The sequence below is a fragment of the Apostichopus japonicus genome, chromosome 18 (genome assembly GCF_037975245.1).
Source record: "Apostichopus japonicus isolate 1M-3 chromosome 18, ASM3797524v1, whole genome shotgun sequence".
In the NCBI taxonomy this organism is placed as follows: domain Eukaryota; kingdom Metazoa; phylum Echinodermata; class Holothuroidea; order Aspidochirotida; family Stichopodidae; genus Apostichopus; species Apostichopus japonicus.
In genome coordinates, this window is record NC_092578.1 from 9,763,573 (window position 1) to 9,789,612 (window position 26,040).

A 26,040-nucleotide genomic window follows, 5' to 3' on the forward strand; every position below is an offset into this window, starting at 1 on the left:
GTGCTACACGACTTGGAGATCAAGGAAGTCTAAAGAGTAATCCGACAAGTATTTGGTATGATGCAATATCGAGTTAGCGATATTGCATCATATCAAAACTTATTTAAATGTTAGTTATTTGCACTGACGTATGACATATCAATCTCTTAATTGGCTCAAAGTTCAAGTCTCCAAAGGAGCCAGCTCATCAAAGATGTGTGACTCCAATAAATCTTGGATATATTCTTTCCGCATAAAGATGCCGCTACTTGCAGTAACTAACAGTTACATGATGGGTGCTTTAAATGTCATTAATTAGTTCTTTCTGTTGTGATGCAAATGATCTAACTAGTTGATCAGGAGATATTGTTTGTCTGGGTTTTCTCATTGGTCACGGAACCGTTGAAATTTTAATCAAAGACTTTAAACAAAAGATCAGCAGTACAAACCCTTACTGTTCTATGAAATGTATTAACATATGTACATATATTTTGGAAGATAATGCTACACAAAACTAAACAAGATTACTCTTCATTAGAATAGTTATGTACTGTCCATTATTAAAAAACATCTATAAAATGCAACCAACAATGTGTGTAACATGTCACATACCATAGCATATTTAACAAGTTTTATGATGATTTAATGAGCACCTTATTTATATCTGCTGACACAATCAAAACATCTTAAGTTTCAAAGAGAGCCTGTCAGCCAACAAGCTATGTGTACATTGAGAAAGCACAATATCGACCACCGACTGCTGACACAATCAAAACATCTTCATTTTAAAGAGAGCCTGTCAGCCAATACGCTATGTGTACACGTTGAGAATGCACAATATCGACCACCAACTGCTGGCACAATCAAAACATCATATTTTGTAAAGAGAGCCTGTCAGCCACCAAGCTATGTGTACACATTGAGAATGCACAATATTGAATATGGACTGCTGACACAATCAAAACATCTTAATTTTTATAGAGAGCCTGTCAGCCAACAAGCTATGTGTAGAGCGTTGTGGTCAGGTGGTTAAGGCAGTGGACTTGTGATCTAAGGATTGCAGGTTCGAGTCCTGGCCAGATCATTGCATTGTGTCCTTGGGCAAGGCACTTTATCTCCATTGCCTCTCTTCATCCAGGTGTATATGTGGGCACTTGTGAGATAAAACTGTCAGCTAGGCACTGTTTAGCTGCTGCCATGTGTAACAGGTTATCGTTGACCGGGTAATATTGTTGTAAAGCGCATAGAAATGCATTTGCATATAGTTGCGCCTTATGAATATATTACTATTATTATTATGTACACATTTAGAAAGCACAATATCGACCACCAAGTGATCAAGATACATATGTTAAACAACATCCATTGTAAATGTTATGCCTGTAGTACACAACCTTTTCAGGTCAAAACCCAGCCAAATGTTTTGAGTCTCCGCTGTAACCTAATTGATCATCACCCCCCCCCCCCCCCCCGCATCGACCAGTCGACCCATGGGTTGCAGACTGTCGATTAGGACAACATTAACTGCTTCCCGATTCTTAAAATTTATCAATTAAATTGCCAAAGTTGAGACTCCCTTTAGGTGAGTCAATTGATACTGGAAGGTAACTATTTATTGAAGCTTGCAAATTAATGAAGTAATGAAGCTGATACTGAAAGAAAAGTGTTTATTCACCAATCAAAATGTAACCAATGTTTTTTCATGATTCTGCAAAAACAGCATCCGAAAAATTTAAAACGTAATGATTTTATTTGTGGGCTTCTTTTACAAACGTTCTCAGTTTCTAGAACCACATTTGTATGTTACAATTGTTGCTCAATTACAAACATACAATTGCTTATAGCATCATACTTAGAATTACACATACAAGTTCTTATTATTTATATGCACTAATCCAGGAAGATCATAAGTGTTAAAAGTGACTTAGGATTAGGATTACTACCACCAACACCTCACAATGGTAGACTACACAGCTCTTCATTGCTATGATGTTCATACAAGTTCTTATCAATTATCTTCACTCATCCAGGAAGATCATTAGTGTTACAAGTGACTTAGGATTAGGAATACTACCACCAACACCTCACAATGGTAGACTACACAGCTCTTCATTGCTATGATGTTCATACAAGTTTTTATCATTTATCTTCACTCAACCAGGAAGATCATTAGTGTTACAAGTGACTTAGGATTAGGAATACTACCACCAACACCACACAATGGTAGACTACAGAGCTCTTCATTGCTATGATGTTAATTTCCTGTGATGTTTGTCTAATGTACACAATTCATGAAATATAGGTTTATCATGAAGACATGTCGTCATTGTCTGGTTGGTTTGTTTCTTCAATGTTTCAATTAATTCCAGGGCATCAGCTTGGGATAAACTCTCTGGTCTGTTTCTTGCAATACGTACTGCTTCACCCTGGATGGAGACAAAAACATAGACAAAACATGAGAACAATTTGTAAAGTGAAGTAACACCTTTGTTTGTCTTCCTCCAAAATACTCTGATTAGGACAAAAGACTATAGTGTAGAATCTTACTCATTGGAGAAGGTGCAGTTGTTAAAACACAATTTCAAAGTAACATAAAGCTGCTAACAACACAGAATACATTAGTTAGGTACATTTAATGTAGAAATATTGAAACTGTTGGCAATCTGTCAAAAAGATCATATTTTAGACTCAGTAAACTCATGAGTATAACTTTAATGTTAAAATCATGTCAACTTTTCAACATAGACCCAAGTCATTCTTATTTGTTCATGATTATCCCAGCCTGTAAACTCATGCCTTGATAACTGAACTTTGTGTTGTTTATTTCTTTTCTGTGTACTTTGCTTTTGTACTTTGCTCCTACAACACTTCTGAGCAGTTTCCTACTGGATAAAAGCACTAAACATATTCATATATAATATTGTCAATAATAATGGGTAACGTACAATCAATTATTAACAAAATGGATGAGTTGCACGGTTATGTACGATACCTACAAGATTTTAAGCATAACTTAGCCACATGTCGTTTACAGAGACTTGGCTCAATGAAACCGTAACGGAGGATTGCGTAAACATTAATGGCTTTAATTTAGTTCGTGGAGATAAAGACCTGAATCTGACAGATAAACAGAAGGGGGGGGGGGGGGGGAGAGTATGTTTATATGAGAATGAACAGTGGTGTCATCCGATTTATGTTAGATTAAAGCATTACTCATGCTCAACATATGTGGAATTCTAGCTGTTGGATTGAGACCTTATTACCTCCCTCAAGAATCTTTGTATGTAATTCACCTCACATTATATGTACCTAACCGCAGGGTTGTCAAAGCCACCGCTATTGAAATATGTACAGTTATGATAGATTTAGAGAAAGCCGATACTCATGCTTTTGTTGTTATTGACGGTTAATTTAACCACTGTACACTGAGAAAAACTAGTGTTAGCTATCATCAACATGTACAGTGTCTGACCCGCGGAAAGGCAAACCCTAGATCTATGCTACTCTAACGTAACGGAAGCTAACATCGCATCACCGATTACGAAGCTGGGCAAATCTGATCATGACATGATTATTCTACAGCCAAAATACCAGCATATTGTTCAGAGGCAGAAACCTAAGTTATTGACTGTGAAGCAATGGAGCCCTGGAGCCACGTGACGTAAAATAGAGAGAAACTTCATGGAGAATAATATGAAACAAATTTGGCTGCAGTGAGAATGATGAGCGGCTATACAAATGATACCAGTAAACATCTAAACTACCCAACATATCTGTTGCTTACGCAAATGAACTAAATGCGTTTTACAAAAGGTTGATTGTCATGATTTTTCTAATGAGGCCAACGAGCTACATAATTTATTATCAAGTCACTGGACATATCCTACCCCGTTTTTAATTGTAACTGCAGATAAAGTACGTCATGAGTTCTCCAAACTAAATTCATGAAAGGCTGCTGGCCCAGATGGGTTGCAACCCTGTGTGCTGAAAAATTGTGCTAATCAACTTGCCAAATATTTGCAATTATTTTTAATCTTTCATTTAGTACCCAGACAATACCAACTGTATGGAATCGATCATGCATTATTCCTGTACCCAATTAACGTTATATAAATTCTATGAATGATTTTAGCCCTGTAGCACTGACCTCAGTGGCAATGAAAACATGTGAGCATCTGACTCTTAAGTTTTTAAAACCCATTGTGGACCAATATTTAGATCTGTTTGCGTACAGGTCTAAGCGTAGTACGGAGGATGCTATTTTATTCTGTCTCCAAAAACTGTATTCACATTCTGAACATACAAATTTGGGTCATTCTGCCTAGGGTTATGTTTTCTGATTTTTCATCTGCTTTTAACACCCCACAGCCCCACATTTTAGTCAATAAGTTATTAGAAATGAATGTACGCCCTGATCTTATTGGGTGGATTTTTAATTATCTTACCAATAGGTCACAAAATGTTAATATTAGAACATCTTTTAGCACATCTAAAGTTATTACATCAAATACGCGCCCCACAAGGTACGGTTTTAGCACCAGTCTTATTCACTCTGTATACATCAAATGCAAGAGCAACTCATGAAAAATGCTCATTGGCTAAATTTGCAGATGACGCTGCCTTATTGGGTTTGATAACAAAAGATGATGATACAGCCTACCTAGAACAGATAATTTGAGGGCAAAATTTTCCAGAACTCAATATTAATAAAACAAAAGAAATGGTGATTGATTTTCAGAAGTCCAAAGGGGTATTGAATGATGTCATTATTAAAGGAAGTATTGCTGAAAGGGTAGATAATTATAAATATCTCGGGGTGGTGATACATAATCGACTTGCCTGATATGATCAAGTAGATATTTTAATGAGGAAACTAACTTCTAGGATGCATTGCCTGTGTATGATGTATACGTTTCATGTCAATAATAACATTCTTGCCATGTTTCATAACTCTACCATTTGTGGTGTTTGGCAATATAATTTGGTGTCATGTGGTGGCAATGCTAGAAAAGAAGATAAACTTATTGTATTGAAGCTATGATCAGACAGGCAAGTCGCTTAATCGGGGAAAGTCAGGCAACCTTGGCCTTGTCCAACCAATGGCTCCTAGGAGAAAAACTCTACAAAATGATGAATGAAGATGACCACCCACTACGTGTGTGTCTTAACAAAGCAGTGTTCTCTCGGAGTGGTAGGATGAGGCTGCCGTTGGCCAGTACAATAGGCACCCCTCTTCTTTTATTCCACAATGTATGAAACTTCATAATTTAAATATTGAACGCTAATTTGTCACTGTGCAATGTTTATATATGTCCTGCTTTGTTTATTTGTTCTTGCCCTTTTGTAACTTTTCAGTATATTTGTATTTGTATAATACTGTTTTTATGTGAGCATTCAGTTATCCTTTGTGGGGTTTAATAAAGTTTATCTTAACTTATCTTATCTTATCTTATTTATTATTATTATTATTTGTACATCTCTGTCGCATTGCGAATTGATAACACATGTTGAAAGCTAAGCTAACACTGACAGCTCAAATATAACATCTTTGCAGTCATAACAGACAACCTTCTGACCTCCGAGGCCTTACCATGAAACAGCAACATCTAAGGGCTTGTGACAAGGGAGTTTTAATTTCATTTATTTCTCAAATGGGTACTTTTGGAATAAATCTTCATATTTTACATTAGAGAGCTAGCTGCTACACATTTGTTGTAATGACAAAGAAACAATTAAATGATTGTTCCACCAAATTTATGATTCAAGCTGTTACATTGCAAAGATTGGTAATTTCCCTTAAAAGAAGGAGATACTGTGGTAAACAAGTCCCAACATTTCTTCACAGATATAACCGAAGACTTGAGCAAGTCTAAATATGACATAATCAAGCCACCTTAGGTTTACTTTTTAATGGTTTGAGAATTTGTTTCTTTAATGGAGATTGCCTTAGATTTGTTTTGTCACTGCTGAAACTAAACTATTGCAGTTCTTAAACCAACCTACTGACAGCATTGGTTTCAGTGTCCATGCTGTTTACTAGATGTGGTAGAAATGTTCAGCAATCACATATTACATTATGCTGGATGAAACTGGTTTAATGTAGAAAAGACCTTAATATACCCTTTAACCAGGGGGTGGGGTGCCTAGACCCCCTCCCCCAATATTTTTCTGGCCCAAATACAATTGTCAGCAAAATGAATTTTGGTGAGGAAACAGATTCTGCTTGCTCTGTATCTCAAGAATCTGAATTGAGACAAAGTTTGAACAAGCAGGATACGTGCACAACAACTCTGGTGGAGGCGATCAACCGATGTCCAAAACTGAGAACCTTGTTATCAACATCTCTCAAGGGGGAATGGTGACAATGGTCAGAACTTGTGACTTAACCACAATGCAACAAGATCCTATATTGTTTTGCTGATGATCAATGGTGATAAATTTGCTTTATAAATTGCAACCTTCTTTTGGAGAATTGTAAATAGGTTGGTTTATTAATTGTTGACCAAACTGAACCTACTAAGCAACTGTTTCTGAAGTAAAGTAAACTTGTCGCAGATGAAACTGGATACAGGATACCACTATTATGTTTTCACAAACAAGGACTGTCTATTACTAACAAGTAGGATGATGTGTTGGTATATATGATTATAAGCTCATAACACAGTGCAGATTACTAGCAAGTAGGCTGATGTTTTGGTATATATGATTATAAGCTCATAACACAGTGCAGATTACTAGCAAGTAGGATAATGTGTTGGTATATATGATTATAAGCTTCAAACACAGTGCAAATAGTAAAGATTTTTACTATTGAGTTGTTATAGTTACATTTTTATTGCTGAATGAAAAGACTTTCTTACAGTACCTGTTTTAAAAGCCTCCAATAACTTAATTTTGTTATCAGTAAGAAGCAGTTTGGCATGAGCAATCTTTTAATACTTGCATAACCCACATGAAAAATTCTTGTTGATTCTTTAATGGCAGTCTATTGGGTACATAAAAACATAAAAACAATATTTTCATCGCCACAGTCCTAGTTCGGGGATTTTCATCCTATGACTCAGGAAAAGTGAAATTTGAACCTTGGGCCAACTTAATCTAATATATTTTGAAGAGTGGAGAACGATGAGCGACTGTGACGTCATCGTGACACTACGTTTCGGGGGCTGGAGGGACGCTATCATTAGTAAGCTACACTGTAGCGAGGAAAGTTTACAATTCTGAAAGTAAAATAGTGATTTACATGGAAACTTCCTGGTGAAGTTGCAAGTTAGCAACCTTTTAGAGAGTTAAAACATTCCAGAATTCCAGAACTAGTTCTTCTTCATAATATGTTGTTCAGATATTTGAGAGGCCTTTGTGACGTCATTTCGTTGTTTTCATAGCCGTACACAAGTCTATACACATTCCTGTGTATTGTATCAAGGCCAAGCTTAAAGTGAGATCTTTTGTAATCACAGCCGTATGCGCAGTCAATACACATTCCTGTATAGCGTATCAAGGCCAAGCTTAGAGTGAGATCTGAACAAGTCTGACCAATGTGCCGCACTGACATCACGTTCTACGTAAGTCAGTCCTTAGATATGCATTTATTCGCAGGATGGGCCAACATTTCAAGCACTCTATCACAGAAACTAAAATTTATCACAGTACAAGGCTTAGGGAGATACAAAGACAAAAAATGATACAGTATGACAGGAAGGACTGGATCCCATTTTTCACTAAAACATTCCTTTCACACAAACACACAACTTATTTATTTTCCACTCTACCCAGCAAGCTAGATGACATCCTCATTCCTGTGATACATGTGCTCATAGCAACCACGATGTCAGTATAACTTTATATACAGAATATCAGAATAAAGAAACACGTTCATATTCTTCCTCCAAGGCCATACTGCTCACCGATCAGTTGATTAGGACTATGCTTAGGACAAAACACCTAAATCCTATACTGTTATATATTGACAATCATAATTCCATTTCAACTTTGTGATCTCCAGCTAACCGAATCCTGTGATATCAGAAGCTCTGAGGTGTGTCTCTTTCACTGCCAGAACCACCTTCATCTTTTCAAGTCTGACTAATTCTCTATACATAAATAATATTAAAGAGGCAAGGCAATTTTAGTATTGTTAAGTGCTGTAGTATTCAAATTTGTAATTAATTTCTACAGTTGTATACACAATTATTAAACTAGATATACCAATCACATCTATAGTGATCCTAACTGTATAATAGGGCGTAACAATGGTTTACCCAGCTTGTGTAACCGTGTCATAGATGTCAATAATTCATTTCTTATCAAAATTCAATGTATAAAGCCTACCTCTCTCTTAAGGAATTCAAACACAATACCATATATCATTTTGCTATTTGGTGTTAGAATATTATAAGTAGCGAGTTTATTATTCATTAATCTAATCACTGTTTGTTATACTAACGACCGTAAGTCTTCTCATTTTATTGATTGCTTCAATAAATTTATTTGCTAAATGTTATCTGTGGTTTTAGTGAAATACACAATTTATCTTTGCTTTCTTCTTCAATTGATTTCTTTTCTTTCCTTGGATGGGAGGGTTCTACATTGTTGAATCCTAAGGCTTCCTAGAAGACATCATTTCATAAAGATGTTTGACTACTATGAATTAATCAAGTATATATGTAAATGTAATTTTGTTGATCCCCCAAATTAATGAAATGATATGAATTAATTTCATAATCAATTCCCAAACTTCAAAGATATTCTCTTCTGTCACCACTGACTGTCTCATTATTCTGGTACAAAATGAAAAGTAAAACTAGAAATGTTGTTTCATTTCTGTTTTTATCTGTACTTGTAGGGCATTAAGGGGTAGCAACAACTTAACCTTCTCATTATCTTTGAGATCTTGTTGACTCTTTAGATGCTGTAACTGTTGGCATTCTTTCTGGCGTTCTTCATGGATGGATGTGGAATATAGAACAGTAAATATTATTTTCATTGTTTCTGCAATCCAGCAGCTTTGTCTGGTGAAACTTTAGGCCAACATACCACCAAAGTAAGAAGCAATTGATGTACCATATTGTATGTTGTTACATTTACAGCACTTTTACATACATGTATAATCATATAAACCTGTGCTCCTTGGGGGTTTCTGCAGAGAGAAATGAATTGTGCAAAGAAGAATAACAAGTATCTAGAATCATTAAAACTCTCTTGGTCTACCATCCATGCTTGTCGTTGTACTACTTGCTACTGATCAAGGTATAATAGGAAGAATGATGAAGACAAATCAGGCTCAAGTATTGACTCACCTTTAGATAATTCTCCACTTTTAGAGGTCGACAGTTACTTAGCTTTACAGCTGGTGACTCCGATACTTTGTCTAGTATTTCTATCAGGTCTGCCATGCCGTAACATGGAATGGAATCTGAAATCCCGATAACATGAAGGTGTATGCTCTTCCTCTCCTGATCTAAAAAACAAAAGAATGAAAATGTAAAAATTAAATTACTAGCCCGCAGCAGTCTTTACTTGGTTCTTCTGTGAGGTCGTAATTGGTCTTGGATGACTTCATAAAGGGTGTGAAGACTCGCGCCAAAAGAAACGTCTAATACCGGTAATCTGACCTAGTTTCGAATGAGGTGTAACAGAAGTGTTAGACACCACCATCGATCCCAGAAAATACACACACAGCTTGCTACCGTCTGTAATTAGAGACTAGTGTACAGTCAGTACATACAGCTGCGGTCAATACCCACAGCACAGTGTATAAACGATACAGCAATGGACATCTCAGGTCCAGCTAACGATAACAATTAAGGTATCACGTTTCATTATTGTCTGTATTTTGTAGCGACACATACAAAATGTCATTTGCAAGTAACAGAAAGTTCACTTTTTCAGACGGCCGCACGCAGTTTGGTGCGAGTCTTCAATGCCTTTAAAGAATGGAGTACCCATGATATCAGAGCGTGTGACTGCATCATCATTCAGTACACCATGAAATAACATATGATTGCAAGTATGACTGTTGGTTCATATACCAGTAAAAACATTGGGAATGGTGCCGCAGCCCTAGTTTAGTATAAGCAAATCACTTTCCATACTAAACCACAATAATATGACCGAAATGTATGAACAAAACTGTCATTTCCTTGCTACTAATTTATTCTAGATTGCATACAACAAAGACCCAATTTCCATATATAGCTAGCAAGTGCAGTACAATGGAGTACAATGGAGTCTGATATTCCACCCACAATGGTTTACAAAATGTACAGTTTGGTTAAAAGGTTACAAGCATCTCTGCCAGGATTCTTGAATAAAGCAGAACGGTTCAAGCTATGGTAATTTGGTCTTGTAGGTCTACCAAGTGTTATTGTTGAGTTCTTTAAGTAACATCTTGTGGTGATTTAACCCTATGTTGTGACATATTACTATCACAGTAAAAACAAAGGTTAGGCTCCAGTTTACTTGCATAAATGCAGCCATTGGTTATGTTCTAGTGACCATTTTGTTCAATGCAGTAATTCTGTTTTACACAAACTTTAAAATATTTTCCTTCAAATTTGTAAACCTCATCGGTTAGTGCCTAATTTCAATGCTCCCTGGGAAATGTTCAGTGGAATAATGGAACAGAGTAGTTTTAAAAGTACCCAATCTTACCAGTTATTTATGAGTTTGGTGGCAGCAGATCCTAGTAAATACAATGCAAAATATAGCTTTAAGGAGAATCGGACTGGTTACTACTGTATTAAATGTCTTTTGTTTTCATATTCTTACAATTGTTTGATACTGTACGTTTTAGGTTTATATATTTTAATGTTTGTATCTCATATCCTGTTTTAAAATGTCTTGTTTTCATATTCTTACAAATGTTTGATACTGTACATTCTAGGTTTCCATTTATTAATGTTTGTATCTTCTATCCTGTTTTAAACAAGCATGCAATTACCCTTGTGGTTTAATAAAGTTGATCTAATCCAATCTAATCTAATCTAATATTAAATACCATTGAAAAGGACCAACTGCTATCATAACAAAGAAACTGACAATGAGCAAAGTGTTTTATGCAAATCAGGCTTCCACTCTTAACTGTTATGATTCAGTCAATGAAAACCTGCCATTATGAGTACAATGAAATGCATTCATTTTACACTTCATGGCGAAGGGTTTTTGCAACGAATAATCAAACTGACCCAATAAATTGTTAAATTATACATATCAGAATCCATAAATTAATCAGGTCTTGGAACAGTCTTCCCCAAATTTGAAATACTTGCCAAATGTTAATATTTTTAACGCAATATGAAAACTTATATATTTTATTTAGATGTCTGATATTTGTTTGTCTATCTTTTTACCATCCTTTTTGTGCTTTTGGATGTTTACCATTTTTCTACTGCATTATATTGCATATGTATTTTGTATTGAGGGGCTCCTCTGGTAAGCAGTGCTTCTGCACTGAGCAGGACTACCCGCATTAAAGATGACAATAATAAAAATAAAAATATGAAGTGGAAAACAGGCAGCGTTCCTTAGTTTAATGATCATCCATAAAAATAAATCTGATAACACGCTGGCAAATGATAATAACAACAATTTCAACACAACAGCTTGACTGAACTGGTTGCATTTACTGCATTACTTGTACATTGGTTGCTAGAACTCTGTATGAAAATTATGCAGCACCACTTCTCACTGCAAGCATGGAGAATCAGAGATGATTATGTCACACAAGTAGGCTAGGTTCATGGGATATGAAACTGTGATAGGTCTACGCTACATGCTTATTTAGAAGTAACAGGCTTCCTGAAGCAGGAATCAAATAAAGATTGACAAGCTCAAGGCAAGTTTTGTAGGGCAAGTTATAAAAATCTTGGTGTTTCATTGAAATGGCAGGACACCACAGCAATTTTAGATACGACAGATAACAGGAATGTAGCTTTTTCTCTTCCAAACTTTAATTTAATATATTTCAAGACCTACCAAAACTTAAATGAAAGGGCACAGTAGTTGATTTTTAAGAGCAAATGACATTGGTAGGGTGGTGGCCTTTTACGAGCACTGTCCTAAATGTTTGAAGAATCTGTTGTGACATTAATAGAACAAACTAGCTACGAATATATATATGGTAAAATTATTCTACAAACATATCCATCTGCAGCTTTGAGTGACTCACCAATGATTCGCTGCAGCTTGAAGCCGTTAGCAACCAGCCTTTCATCTAAACACATGCTGATAGTATGTCTTCCTGATGGACTACATTGCATACTAAGTAGGCTTAACCAGTTGTTCTCAGATCCTACCATACTATCAATGAAGAGAAAACCATGTGATTAATTTGATTATAAATAAGTGGAATATTTATATTAAAAATTATAAATAAGTGGAATATTTCGACTCATACCTGGAATGCCAAATGGAGGGAATTAAGGGCTTACAACTGATGACTATTACAGGCAGTGGTGTAGCCAGGATTTTTTCAGTGGGGGGGGGCGCTGGGGTGGCTTGACCATTTCCTGGGAGGACGTCTTGTTTCTATCTAAGCCGAGCGCCACCATGAGTTGGCGCACAGTGTACTGGGAATTTTTAGCTAAAAAGGCCTCCTAGATCGTTGGAAATGACACTTCCCAGGCCTTGTAAGCTTGATCTAAAGTTTTCTCAACATCCTTTATTTTGAGATCCCATATCTTGATATGCTCATCAAATAGTTTAGTGAAAAAGAGAAGAAAAAAACAGTCTGGTAAATTACTTTGAAATAGCATGACATATCTTTTGTGAGTTTGACAACAGCATTGACATTTTTCGACAAATCTGCAAATTGCGCTTGAAAAATAAGGAAAGATTGAAATGGGCTTTCAGGCAAGTAAGATACTGAAATGACCGAACTATGTCAAACTGACATCAAAGATTGCGTCTGAAATATTATTAGGGTGATAGACTGATTGGACAGTAGTTCTCAGCAATAGTATTGTCTCCTTTCTTGAAAATTTGGTTTTTTAGCGGTTTTAAGAGCATCAGGGTACGTCCCAGAAGTGAAAACCCAATTGAAAATGTAACAGAGTATCGAGGCAAGGACGCGAGCAATGATGTGAGAAACCTGTATGATGTCAGCTATTTTTACCTTTTAACATCTTCTTTGGCATTCCAGTACCTGGAAACCACCTTTCTATAAGGGTATAGTATAATAATAAGCAATAATAATAAGCAAATATTTATATAGCGCTTTATGTAAAGGCCTCAAAGCGCTTAAAACAAGTACACAAATATGCAAGACAAATCACTGTAAATTTTGGAATAAATGTGTTTTTAAGAGACGCTTAAAACAGTCAACCGATGGTGCATTGCGAATTGAAGATGGTAGATTGTTCCAGAGTTGAGGTGCAGCAGAGATGAAGGCTCTTTCTCCATAAAACTTTGTGTTTGGGGTATGGCTGGTGGCAAGAAGACACTTTGTAGACGAGCGAAGTTGGCGTTGAGGATGATACTGAGGAATTAAATTTGTAATGTAACCAGGAGCAAGGGAGTGTTGTGATTTGTACGTTAAGAGGAGGAGCTTATAAATTGACCGATGTTTTACTGGAAGCCAATGGAGTGATTGAAGCACTGGAGACATGTGATCATGACGCGATGAACATGATATTAACCGGGCAGCAGAATTCTGAACAGTTTGAAGTTTTTTCAGTGTAGAGTCAGGAAGGCCAAATAAAAGGGAGTTACAGTAGTCAAGCCTGGGCAGTATCAAGGAACATACAAGTTTTGTAGTGATATCTTTGGTTAAAAACTTCCGTATCCGGCTGATCTTCCGTACGGCATTGTATGATGATTTGCAAACAGCATTGACCTGTTGTTTCATGCTTAGATGGGGATCCAGTACAACTCCTAGACTTTTGACGTGCGTGGACGGAGTGATGGTAGTCTGATCAATTTTGACTGAAATAGATTTGATTGTTGTGGATTTAAATTGCGAGGTAGCATGGAGGATTTCAGTCTTTGAGTCATTGATAAAAAGATTGTTTGATATAGCCCATGATTTTACATCTGCAATACAGTTTTGGATTTTCTGAATAGCATCGGAACAATGATCAGGATGGAAAGATGTGAATAACTGAATGTCATCAGCATAAATAACAGTTTGCATATTAGCTGAAATGATTAAATCATGCAATGGAGCTACATACAAGGTGTAAAGTAACGGCCCCAGAACTGAGCCTTGTGGGACTCCAGTTGCAAGCGTAACTTCCTTTGACAGATTTTGATCCACAATAACACATTGGGTACGGTTTGCTAAGTATGATTTCATCCAGTACAATGGAATTCCATCAACACCATATCTTTCATGCAAACGTGTTAAAAGTGTTTGGTGATTAATTGTGTCGAAGGCGGATGAGAAATCCAACAGGACTAGTAAAGCATCTTTACGCTCATCAAGGGCACAGAGAAGGCTATTCTGCACATAAAGTTGAGCAGTTTCTGTGCTGTAATTTGCTCGATATGCAGATTGCATTCTCGCATAGAGATCATTGTTTGAAAGATAATCTTGAAACTGTTTGCAAACAATACGTTCGATTAGCTTGGATAGATAAGGGAGGTTTGATATAGGTCTGTAATTTGCAAGATTATTAGCATCAAGCTTGGGTTTTTTAATATGAGGAATTATCACCGCTTGCTTCAGTGAGCATGGTAACTGACCTGAAGTTAAAGAAAGATTAACAATTTTCGTGATGACTGGTAGTAAGTCTGAGATACACTCCTTGAAGACAAATGTTGGCAAAGGATCCAAAAAACAAGAGGTAACTGGTGACGAGTTAATAACTTCTAAAACATCTTGTTCACTCACTTCTTTGAAAGCAGTAAAAACTGACTTTGATTTACATTGTTCCATCGGAGTATTACCAGTCCCATAGTCAGGATAAGCATGTTGGAGAGAATTTACTTTTTGTTGAAAGAAATCAACAAATCGATTGGCAAGATTCTCAGCGACATCATATTTTGGGAGGGTATTATCCACTTCCGGTGAAGTTAGCTTATTTACAATGCGAAACATATCCTTCGGGTTTGCGGAGGTAATCTGTTGTCGAAAATAACAGGACTTTGCGGAGATTAGCAAATCTTTGTAATGTTTACATTGAGTCATGTACAGCTGTTTGTGTACAATGAGACCGGAGTGTTTATATTTTCTTTCACATTTGCGTTTCTCACGTTTTGCTAATCGGATGTCTCTGCTGTACCATTTTGCCCTTGGGCGCATAATTACAGCCTTTCTTGTGACAGGTGCATGTTTATCTATAATTGTCCTAAGAACTGAGTAATATTGGTCCACAAGAGAGTCAAGAGAACTTTGCGGATTTAGCAGTAAAGATGAGGATCCAATGTCACAACGAAATTGGTCAAAATCAATGTTCTTTAGGTTGCGCCTTTGAGTGAATTTCCTGACAGGAGGTGGTCGGTCCATATTAATGAGGCAACTTACAACTGAGTGGTCAGAAGTACATAAATGTTCATCATGCACACACGTACATTTAACAAGATCCGAGTCTTTATGTGAAATGATAAGATCAAGTGTATGTCCATTTCTGTGGGTTGGACCAGAGACATGTTGCTGGAAATCAAAAGCTTGGAGTAAGTCATCAAAAGAAGCAAAGTTTTGATCTGATGGAACATCAACATAAATATTGAAATCCCCCATGATAATTAAGGGGGTTGTGGAAGAGGATAAAAATTGAAGTAGAGATGAAAAATCATCGATGAACATTGCAAAAGTTAATTTATTTTTGTTGTTTGGGGGAGGCCTATATAGTCCGATCATGCGTATTGTTGATTTTGATGACGAAATGTTGAGATCGATGAACTCAAAAGACCTAAGATTGCCACTGTCATTTAATTTCACATCAAAACTCTTCCTGATCAAGAAGCCAACTCCTCCTCCCTTACCCTTATTTCGTGGGCAATGGTAAAAAGCAAAGTCTGGAAGTGAAGTGTGTAAGTCAGCTAAAATACAATCATCACTGTCATCTCCCTTTAACCATGTCTCTGTTATTGCCATTGCATCCATATGTTGGTCAATGATAAGGTTACATAATGAAGTCACTTTGTTTTCAGCTTTTATTGAGCGAATATTCCAAAGCCCGAAGTGCAAATTGCTTCCTTTTTTAGATAAAGAAGCAAGTTCATTGTCCTTTCTTTCTCTCCTACGACCTCTTCTGGTTCGCTTCACTGCACATATATTTAAACTTCTTATGACAGAATAGATGTCAGAAGATAATCTGCATCTTGGCTGTCTTAAGCTGAGAAGATCACCTTTTGTGTATGTGAGCATGGTTGTTCCAGTGGTTGATAGACAAACAAAAGCAATAGCTGCACCACAAAATAAAGCAAGAAAAGTGTGGAATTTTAAGCTGGCCATGGAGAAAATAGCTGAGGTTTACAGCTAGGCTAGTACAACTATCTGTTAGGCTTGAAAAGATTTCCAGAACAAAAACAATGTCCAAAATTACCAGAAAAGTAGCAAAAGTTAAGTTATCTGAGAAACTCCAAAGTCAACTCTTATGTCAGAAACGCAAGTAGCTTTGAGCATCCAACAGAAAAATTGTTAACAGTAGAAAAAAACTTGCAAGAAAGTGAGAGCTTGTTGCATGGTGCAGCCGCAAGGGCGCAACACATATATTTAGTCATATAATCATTATGGCTCACTAGCTTGTTTGATCAATTAATGCGCACTGGTTACATGATCCTGATTGGCTGTTTGTATTAGTATTTATTCAGGCCCGTAGCGAGTAATTTGCCAAGGGAGGGGCGAACCTGTAAGCAAATTATTAGAGCATTAGATTCGGCATTGGAAACTATCAAAGCATAGCGCCACAATGAGTGGTGAGAAGCGTACAAGAAAATTTTGGCCGAAAATGCCTCCCAGATGGCTGGAAATGGCACTTCCCAGGCCTTGCAAGTTGCATCTAAGCATTTTCTATTTTTAAATTACTAGCGCTATCATGAAAACGTACCAAAAGATATGCTCAAGGGGGGGGACCGCCCCCCCCTTCGCTACTCGCCTGTATTTATTAGAGCAGGAATTATATAATGCGACGGTCGTTAACATGCGTTTTCAGTACAGTGCGACTACTGTAGATGTCTTCTCGGTCTATGCGCTATGTCACGTCAGGTTTTTTCAGCAACTATAGCCTACTGCCGGTCCATGGTCGAAGGGTCGTTCATGAGTGGTCATCATGGAGATTCTAGACCATTCAGACCAATGATATATTTTTCACACATGTAATTTTTTTTAAAACACCCAAAATCCCAGTGGGAGGGCGACTGGGGGGCGTCAAGCTTTCATGGAGGGGGGAGGGTTAGTCTAATATGAAGACCATTAATAGGTCAGTTCCTCAGATGCAACACCAAACTCAATAGGAAACATATAAAGGCTTTTATAGCCTCAAAGGACGTGTTTACAATACATTACAAATATGTCAAGGACAAATGGTGTTGAATGTCATCCAAAGATCATCTCTTGTTTATGTGAAGTTAAAAGAACATGTTTGGATTGAGTTAATAGAATTTATATAACATTAAGGCCTGCACTGAGGAACTGACATCATCATCTCTGCAGCCTTAAAGGAGCAGTCAAGAATTTAAGCATATTTTAAAAGTAAGTACCTTGAAAAGCTCAAAAGGTACAGAAACATTAAAAGTACTCAATGTTTTTTGTTTGATTTTTTTGTAACTATAACATTATATCAAGTTTAAATTCTGCTTAAATTTACCCTTTAAAGGACTGGAAGTAACTAATTAGAGAATAATGAGGTGAAAGGGGGAGAGCATTGGACCTTATACTAATTCATAGTGTATTATTAAGACTTCTCTGCACAATAATGCAATACTTCATATATGAAACTGTGTAAAGTATAGAAAATACCTCTAGTAGATGGATGATTATGGGATGGGCATGGATGAACAAATTGATAGACAGCTATAAGTATGGATGAACAAATTCAATGAAGAATGCATGGGTAGAGGAATAGATAAATATTAAGTAAATGGATGGCCAAATGAAGGGAAAACAAATGGAAATCTGAAAGTGTGGATGAACAAATACAATGGTGGATGCACGAGTAGATGAATGGATGAATATAAGTTGATGGCTGATTACTGAATGGGTTGTATGTGGGTGAATGAACAGATGAATGGAGAGTTGGAGGTGTGGATGAAAAAATGTAATGGTGAATACAGAAAGAAGTAGATGGATGGATGGCCATCAAGTAACTGGTGAGCTAGAATGGTAGATGAAATATACACTGGTGAACCACAGGGTAAATGAATGGATAGGCTGTTACAGTATATGGAGGGATTAACAGATAGGTCTAAGGCTGGAGAAATCTATGAATGTATGTACAGACAGGTCCTTCCTTTTTCATAAGTTCTAAATATATTTGACATTAGGCAGATTAATATTGCAATCATTCTAAAGGATGCAGCACTTACGAGAGACATCTGTGATAAGTGAATAGTTTTAAGGATTTCTTCTGGTTGACCAATGGGACAACCCGGTCTGACAATTTCATTGTCTGAACACCAAACTTGGTTGTCCAAAATAAATGTACAAAAATTAACAAAGAATGATCAATATTTACACTGAAGGGAGAGATGAGTAGATTTGGTACAAAGAATACCAGCTTTGGACCAGTAAAACTCCCCTTTGGGTGGATCAATGGCAGTCTACAACTATTCCAAACTGAATGAGGTGGTTGATACCAATATATATCATTATACATATTTGTAGTTAGTTAATTACCAGGGAATCTGATTCTGATGTAAACAACTTGTCGTCTGCCAGAAAACCACCGGAGCCAATTTTTAATTGTAGAAACAAAAATTTGGTCTTCACAGACGACTTGACAACCATATAAAAATTTGCCCTGTTGGTGAAAGATAATACTTACCTTTCACTCAAAACAATGGGAACCTCCAGAGTGGATGAGGATAAAGAATGTGTAGCCATTAACCTCTTGAAAAGTACCGTTTCTTCTGCCCTGAAATAAAGGAAGGAATTTTAAGAAAATTGATTGCTTTCATCCTCACACCTCTCATTTGTTTATACCAATCCCTATATAACCATTTCTTTGTAAGGAGAGTGTCAGGGACCAGCAGGAAAGGGAATTTATAAAAAAGTATAGAAAACTAGCTCAGTTGGCAGAGAACAAACTATCCAACCAATCCCTCTCTGGTTGTGTTTTGCGGTTACAAAGTACTGAATTACCATATTTTGCAATTGTAATACTGGCTTGGTGCTTCTTTACTCAACTTTTCTTCAATAAAATGACAATCACAAATAACCTTGGTACCACATAGTGGCTTTAATACCCCAACTGCCCCAAAGCAATCAACTTTGTTTTGACCCATTCAGTACATTATAATTATTAGAGAGCAATAAACATATCTGGTGAGTTTGAAGATACTCTCCATTGACAAACATCATATTTTAGTTTCAAGTCCTCAGTGCCATGTGAACAATGAAAGCATGTTAATAGTTAGCACTGCTGGATACAGAAACGTGTTGCCCCAAAGTAAAATAATCTATATAATTGCAGGATGGAGTCGATTTCAGGAGAATCACTCGTGAATGGCAGATGCAACAAAGTTTCCATATGTATGTACCCCCTTCCAATCCATTGCCACCAAAGAAATGCGGATGTAATTCTGACACTTGTAAATAAATAAGACACAAGATGTCTTTACATCAAAAAGCATGTCTCACCTGAAATGGTTAAACAGCAAAAGTTTAGATTCTTGCAAAATAATCCAGTAATGATGAGGGAGTAATTCTGAAATGATTCTTTGATTATCTTCATCCCTACTGTAGTAAGATAAAATATATATTACATTAAAGTTATAAAAAATATATTAAGAAAAGCTGCTGTTTTGAAGTAAAACCTATATTTGGCAATTGTTCTGCATTTCCCTGGACAACATTATAGTTATCAGTATATTCTCAAATTTCGTTGTTGTTGTTGCAACAAGTGATGTGTAGAAAGGGGGTGGGGGGGGGGGGGTGTTGGAGGAGGGCATATAGCACACCTCCATTCGCCACTCAGAGTTAAAATATTCAGATGGCATATGGCAGTAATGATGAGGGAGTAATTTGGAAATGATTCTTTGATTATCTCCATCCCTACAGTAGTATGATAAAATAAATAATACATTAAAGTTATAAAAAAAATTTTTTTAAAAAGCTGCTGTTTTGAAGTAAAACCTATATTTGGCGATTGTTCTGCATTTCCCTGGACAACATTATAGTTATCAGTATGTTCTCAAATTTCGCTTTTGTTGTTGTAACCAGTGATGTGTAGAAAGGGGGTGGGGGGGGGGTGTTGGAGGAGGGCATATAGCACACCTCCATTCGCCACTCAGAGTTAAAATATTCAGATGGCATATGGCAGTAATGATGAGGGAGTAATTTGGAAATGATTCTTTGATTATCTCCATCCCTACAGTAGTATGATAAAATAAATAATACATTAAAGTTATAAAAATTTTTTTTTAAAAAGCTGCTGTTTTGAAGTAAAACCTATATTTGGCGATTGTTCTGCATTTCCCTGGCCAACATTATAGTTATCAGTATGTTCTCAAATTTCGCTTTTGTTGTTGTAACCAGTGATGTGTAGAAAGTGGGGAGGGTGTTGGGAGGAGGGCACATTGCACCCCCCTCATTTGCCAGTCGGAGTAAAAATATGCAGATGGCATATTCAATACATACAGTGGAGAATGAACTACTGGAGTCCTCTGGGCTGAGCATGCCCTCCATAATGGATCATGTCTCTACCTAAATCAGTCAGGAGATTACAAATATACTTCTCACTTTTGTAATCTTACATTGCTCTATAGTTTTATAAAGTCTAACGTTTGTACTTGTACTCACCTTGCAGAGACACAGGTTTGACTGTATTTCCTTAGACAGGGGATAGAGAAGGGTACTTCCTTAGTCTTGATCATTGTCTTCACACTGGTGGTGTCATTTTGTATATGCTTTCGTTCTTTCGATTCCAGTAATTGATCTATCAGACCTTGATTTGAAATCTTAAAATAAAAGATGAGAAAATCATTGAAATAGAGGAAAAGGTTGTAAAGTGAACATTTCATAGAGTAAAGACCCTTGACACCCAAAGATCTAAATAGTTAAAGAATATGTCATGTACTGTATAAGTGGACAAATCCTATTTACAGCAGACCACTTTCAAATTCTTGCCGAAAATCCAATGTATCAACGCTACCTGAAAAGTCCAGAAATGTTGAAATTTTGAACTAGAGAGTAGAGACTACCATTTATCCACTTCTTAATTACACTTTGTGGTATAATCAGTATTTACTCTAAATATTAGTGCTTGCAAACAGAACTATCCGGCAACAGGTCAGGTAGTTCACTGAACGGGACAAACAGTGTATCAAAGCTAACTTATTAAACAATCATAAAGAACATTTTCAAATGTCAATGCCACACAAAGGTGTTGTACTTATAATGCACAACAAATTCAATGTCAATTTCACACATAGGTGTTGTACTAATAATGAAGAAACAAATTAAAATGTCAATGTAAAACGTAGGTGTTGTACTTATAATGAAGAATACATCCAAATGTCAATGTAATACATAGATGTTGTACTTATAAAGAAGAACAGTTTCAAAAGTCAATGTCACACAGAGGTGTTGTACTTATAATGAAGAAACAAATTCAAATTTCAATGTCACACTTAGGTTTTGTACTTATAATGAAGAACAAATTCAAATGTCAGTGTCACACATAGGTGTTGTACTTTATTACAATCAATTGTGAGTTGTTAAAACATGTGAGGGACGACAAACATCTTCAATCACTCAAAATGTAAACAAATGTAAACAAAACAAAATTTTAGTAAAAACTATGGCAGTCTTAAATTACCAATGGTGGTCTTTTCAAAAGCTTCTTTCTTTTAGCGGGGTTACTTATGGCATCTTTCTGCTGAGATGTTGTATCTTTCTTGCTCGTGTCAAATCCAAGTAGGTGTTTGTTATATCTATGGATAAAGCAATAAGACTATGATTAGTTTAAGGCCGGTGAAAGCATTTCATTAACTTCAAAGAACCACACTGGATAGTTTCAATAAACTACAGTTGCTCTTCTCACTCTAAATAGTTCATCTCAATCACAGTGAAAGCAAACAATAGTCAAAATCAAAATACTCAATACAGCCTCAATCCTTATATGCAAATTAATCTGGGGTATGTACATCTGCCATAGACATGAGAATGGCCAAAATCTAAGTGTTGTATTTTGTTTTGCAAAGTTACAGGAGCATCTCCAGAACTTAAACATCTGGTGAGAAAAATATAGTACTTCAACCACAGACAATTTAAAGAAGAATTTTGTGTTGATTGTGAGAGAATATATATATATATATATAATAGCAATATGAAATACCTAGTTTGCATTTCCAACTTCACATTTCCAACATGACTAAATACAGACAAAATGTTTTGTGCATAGTTTGATGCATTAATGGTAAATGTTAACAGATTATTAAAATGTTCAGAGAATCTCTCATATTTTACAGGAAAACAGGAATCCTCAGCCCAGGACTCAAGCAGTTTCATAGCAGATTTGCAAAGATCTAAACATACTTGGCATATATATATATTGATGTAATTGCTTCCAACTACTTCTTGGCTTGAGGATTCATCTCAAATGATTCTTTCGAGATGTCCAAATTAGTTTGTATAATTTTTAGACTGAAATGTAATCAAGCAAACCAAAGTAATTCATTTTTTACTACTGAACAAGAAAACACTTGTTTGCTTTGATGATTGGCTCTCTGGTCATTTTGTACATTAGTTTCAGTTCTAAACAGAACCTGGATAGCAATATGGCAGAGGGGTAGTATTGTGGGCAACAGTTTGAAGTGAAATATTTGACTCATAATGCACGTTAACCTCTTTCTTTGTGGGGAGAGGGGTGGATTTAGCAAACAATGCAAGGGAGGAATGGGTAGGGGAAGGGGTAAGTGGGTGAAATATTTTTGGGAGATGTTTAAAAAAAAAGCTAACCTTTGCCCATCTTTCTCTGCTAAACCTTGGTACTCTTGTCGTTTATCCTGTGGAAATTCCTTCCACGTTTCCTTCAACAACACATCCAGGCTATCTTTATCCAAAGCTGGCATGCACTCAGAAACTGATGATCATTTGGATATCAATTTAAAGAAAATGAAAAAAAATGAATAAATCATAGAAATATATTAGACTAATAAAATGACCATTGGGAATAACAAAAAAGAAAGAGTTTAACATTTTATGAAGAGGTGTTATAAAGAATATACCTGCAACTGTGCAACATGTACATCATAACTGTTAAATGTACTAGCTGATTAGGGTACATTTGATGCATTAAGAAGACTACCTTATAATACTAGCAAATTTATTTTGACCTAGAGTTGGTAGGTATTATCAATTTTTTTTTTTAAACTGCAGATCACAAAAATGTTTAAGTTGATGACAAGTTTTATTTAAAACTGTCAAATTCCTTAATTTCCAAGGGGGTGAACAATTTGCAAATCAAACAGAATTAATGTATGTTTACATGCATGTGTTAAAAGTTTACTCTCATTGGGTTGGGACCCAGAACCCTGACATATAATTATCATCTCTTGAGACAAACAGTAAAACTTACCCTTTGGTGCATAGTCCTTCACAAAGTGTGAATATGCACCCTCTGGTCTTTTAAGTGGCGCCCCATTCACTAAATCAAATGAAGACCTAGGGAGCGAAGACATTCCATTGTCTCGGATACCGTTTGTAGTGTTGTTCTCTGATGCCTGGTCTAGCACCCCGAGTGAGTCCGGAATATTCCTATGTAATATGGCGACGAGTTTATCATGTTCTGACAAATCTTCTCTAACCGTAGTTTGTTTTGAAATCTCAACTTCTCCTGTTAAGCCTCTTCTAACACCTTCCAAAATTTGATCCAACCCATCCGTTTGCGAATTGGTCTTTGGAAGTGACGGCAAAGATGATCCAACAGTGTTACTGGAAAAGGCATAATTAGATATGCTTTCCTCTTCGTCTTCTTCTGCTATGGCCCCCAAGATATCCACTATCGAGGTCTTATCATGTCCACCCACCCTGTTTTCTTCGTTTAATGGTGGATTTAAGGATACATTTCTACTGTCTTGATCAACCATTACTACATCCCCATTCCTTTTAGCTGTACCATTCTTAGAACACAAGACGTTCCCCATTTCTTCACGTCCTCTCTCTCTGTTATCCTTACTGCTTGGTACAAGGAGCATCACAGGTTCAACAGGATTTGTCTTGCTTCCTAAAACAACACCTTTGCTCCATTCATTGATGGTAACTATTCCCTCCTTGATCAAATCGGTTGACACCTTTGAACCAATTTCCGTCTCCAAATGCTCTGAACTGCTCATTTCAGGCTTTGATGGATCCTTGTCAAGCTGGTTACAATAACCTAGTGATGTATCGCTAGACTTAAGATCTGTTACAAACTTTTGCCCTTCTTCTTCCTTATCTACTGACTGAGTTTCTCCAACAGAAACCTGAGAGTCCCTGAAGATGTCATCATCATCAAACAACTCAAAGGTTGGTTCTTCTCGTACTTCATTCAGAGTCTTTTGTTTGTTCTCCATTCGAGAGTTTTGGTCTTCCTTAGTCTCTGGTTTCTTAGGCAAATCTGTGTCCGATAAAGCTCCATTTCTACCGTTACAAGAACCCTCCTCCACTCCTTGATTTTCAGAGCTGTTTTCTAGTCTACTTAATGTCTCAATGCCGTTCTGCTCTTTGTCGGATTCTGCTCCCGTTTTATCGCAATCCTTCTTGTAAATGACTTTCAGTACTTGTGCAAGGCCTGTCAAAACAGCATCCTGCAACAAGTGCAAAAATAAAATCATTCTCATTCTAAGTAATAGATGTATGTGGTTTCAATAATTTACATGTTCCTAGTAATTATTACTTCATGAAACTTTCACCAATACAGAGTTCGCATCCCCCTCCCGACCCCCCCCCCCCCACTTAAAAAAACCTTTATTTCTTTTACAAAATCTTTGTATTCTGAATCTCATCATTCCTGGTGTAAGTTTGGTGGACTGGGGAAGCTTATTTAAACAATGTAACATTCATCATAAATAGAAAAACTATTCAACACTGTTGACATGAATACCCCAACAGAATATCTTGTTCTGTCATGGAGGTATCGTTGATTGAATGTAACCTATGTTAACAGGCTAAACCCTGGATTCTTCCAGGAAGTGGATCAATGAGTATGGGATCTGAGATGCCACCATGGTAGATATTGTTCAACAGAACTTTACTTTCTAATCTTTATAATCTTTTTCTTGATTTATTCATGAAATGTGGTTCCTTTGGAAATTTTTGATTAGCTGTCAATGTTCTCTGTATTCAGATTTCATCAAATATTATTATCCTCTTTGAATTTAGTGAGTTAAATATTGTTCAGAAAAGAAACCCTTTTCCAGCTGAATTGCTGTGGTGACATTATTGACTCTGCTATTGCCAGGTGCATTATAAACTAAATATCACCAAACTTGATAAATGTTTATCTCGGCAATATAAAATGCTATCAGGATTGTTGGTTTGATGCAGATGCAGAAACTTCACAGCATTTTAGTTCAGTAAGCAACTTCAGCAACTGGAATGTTCCTTTCAGTCACTAGAATATCCCTTTCAGCCCCTGGAATATCCCTTTCTGTCCCTGGAATATCCCTTTCAGCCTCTGGAATATCCCTTTCAGTCCCTGGAATATCCCTTTCAGTCCCTGGAATATCCCTTTCAGCCCCTGGAATATCCCTTTCAGCCCCTGGAATATCCCTTTCAGCCCCTGGAATATCCCTTTCAGCCCTTGGAATACTTTTCAGTCACTGGAATATCCCTTTCAGTCACTGGAATATCCCTTTCAGCCCCTGGAATATCCCTATCAGACACTGGAATATCCCTTCTTATAATCCCACCATTCACCAATTTACACACTCAACACTAATGAGATACCTGGGTCAGTTGGTTTCTTTCTTCCTTTG

The 26,040-nt window shown here is 36.6% G+C and overlaps 1 protein-coding gene across 2 annotated transcripts in view; it reads right to left on the reverse strand.

The window, feature by feature from the left end:
- Positions 1–430: 430 nt before the first annotated feature.
- Positions 431–26,040, reverse strand: part of LOC139958487 (PMS1 protein homolog 1-like) — a 33,644-nt gene continuing 8,034 nt past the window's right edge. The window contains exons 7-15 of one of the 2 annotated variants that reach the window (XM_071955584.1): positions 23,661–24,870; positions 23,042–23,165; positions 21,900–22,014; positions 20,882–21,039; positions 19,721–19,816; positions 18,906–18,995; positions 12,149–12,279; positions 9,279–9,439; positions 431–2,405 (exon numbers count right to left, since the gene is read on the reverse strand). In XM_071955584.1, the coding sequence (XP_071811685.1) occupies positions 2,226–2,405; positions 9,279–9,439; positions 12,149–12,279; positions 18,906–18,995; positions 19,721–19,816; positions 20,882–21,039; positions 21,900–22,014; positions 23,042–23,165; positions 23,661–24,870 (2,265 nt within the window). In that variant the 3' untranslated portion in view covers positions 431–2,225. Of the gene's footprint in view, positions 2,406–9,278; positions 9,440–12,148; positions 12,280–18,905; positions 18,996–19,720; positions 19,820–20,881; positions 21,040–21,899; positions 22,015–23,041; positions 23,166–23,660; positions 24,871–26,040 lie in introns of both variants that reach the window. The other variant, XM_071955583.1, reaches the window with a different exon arrangement.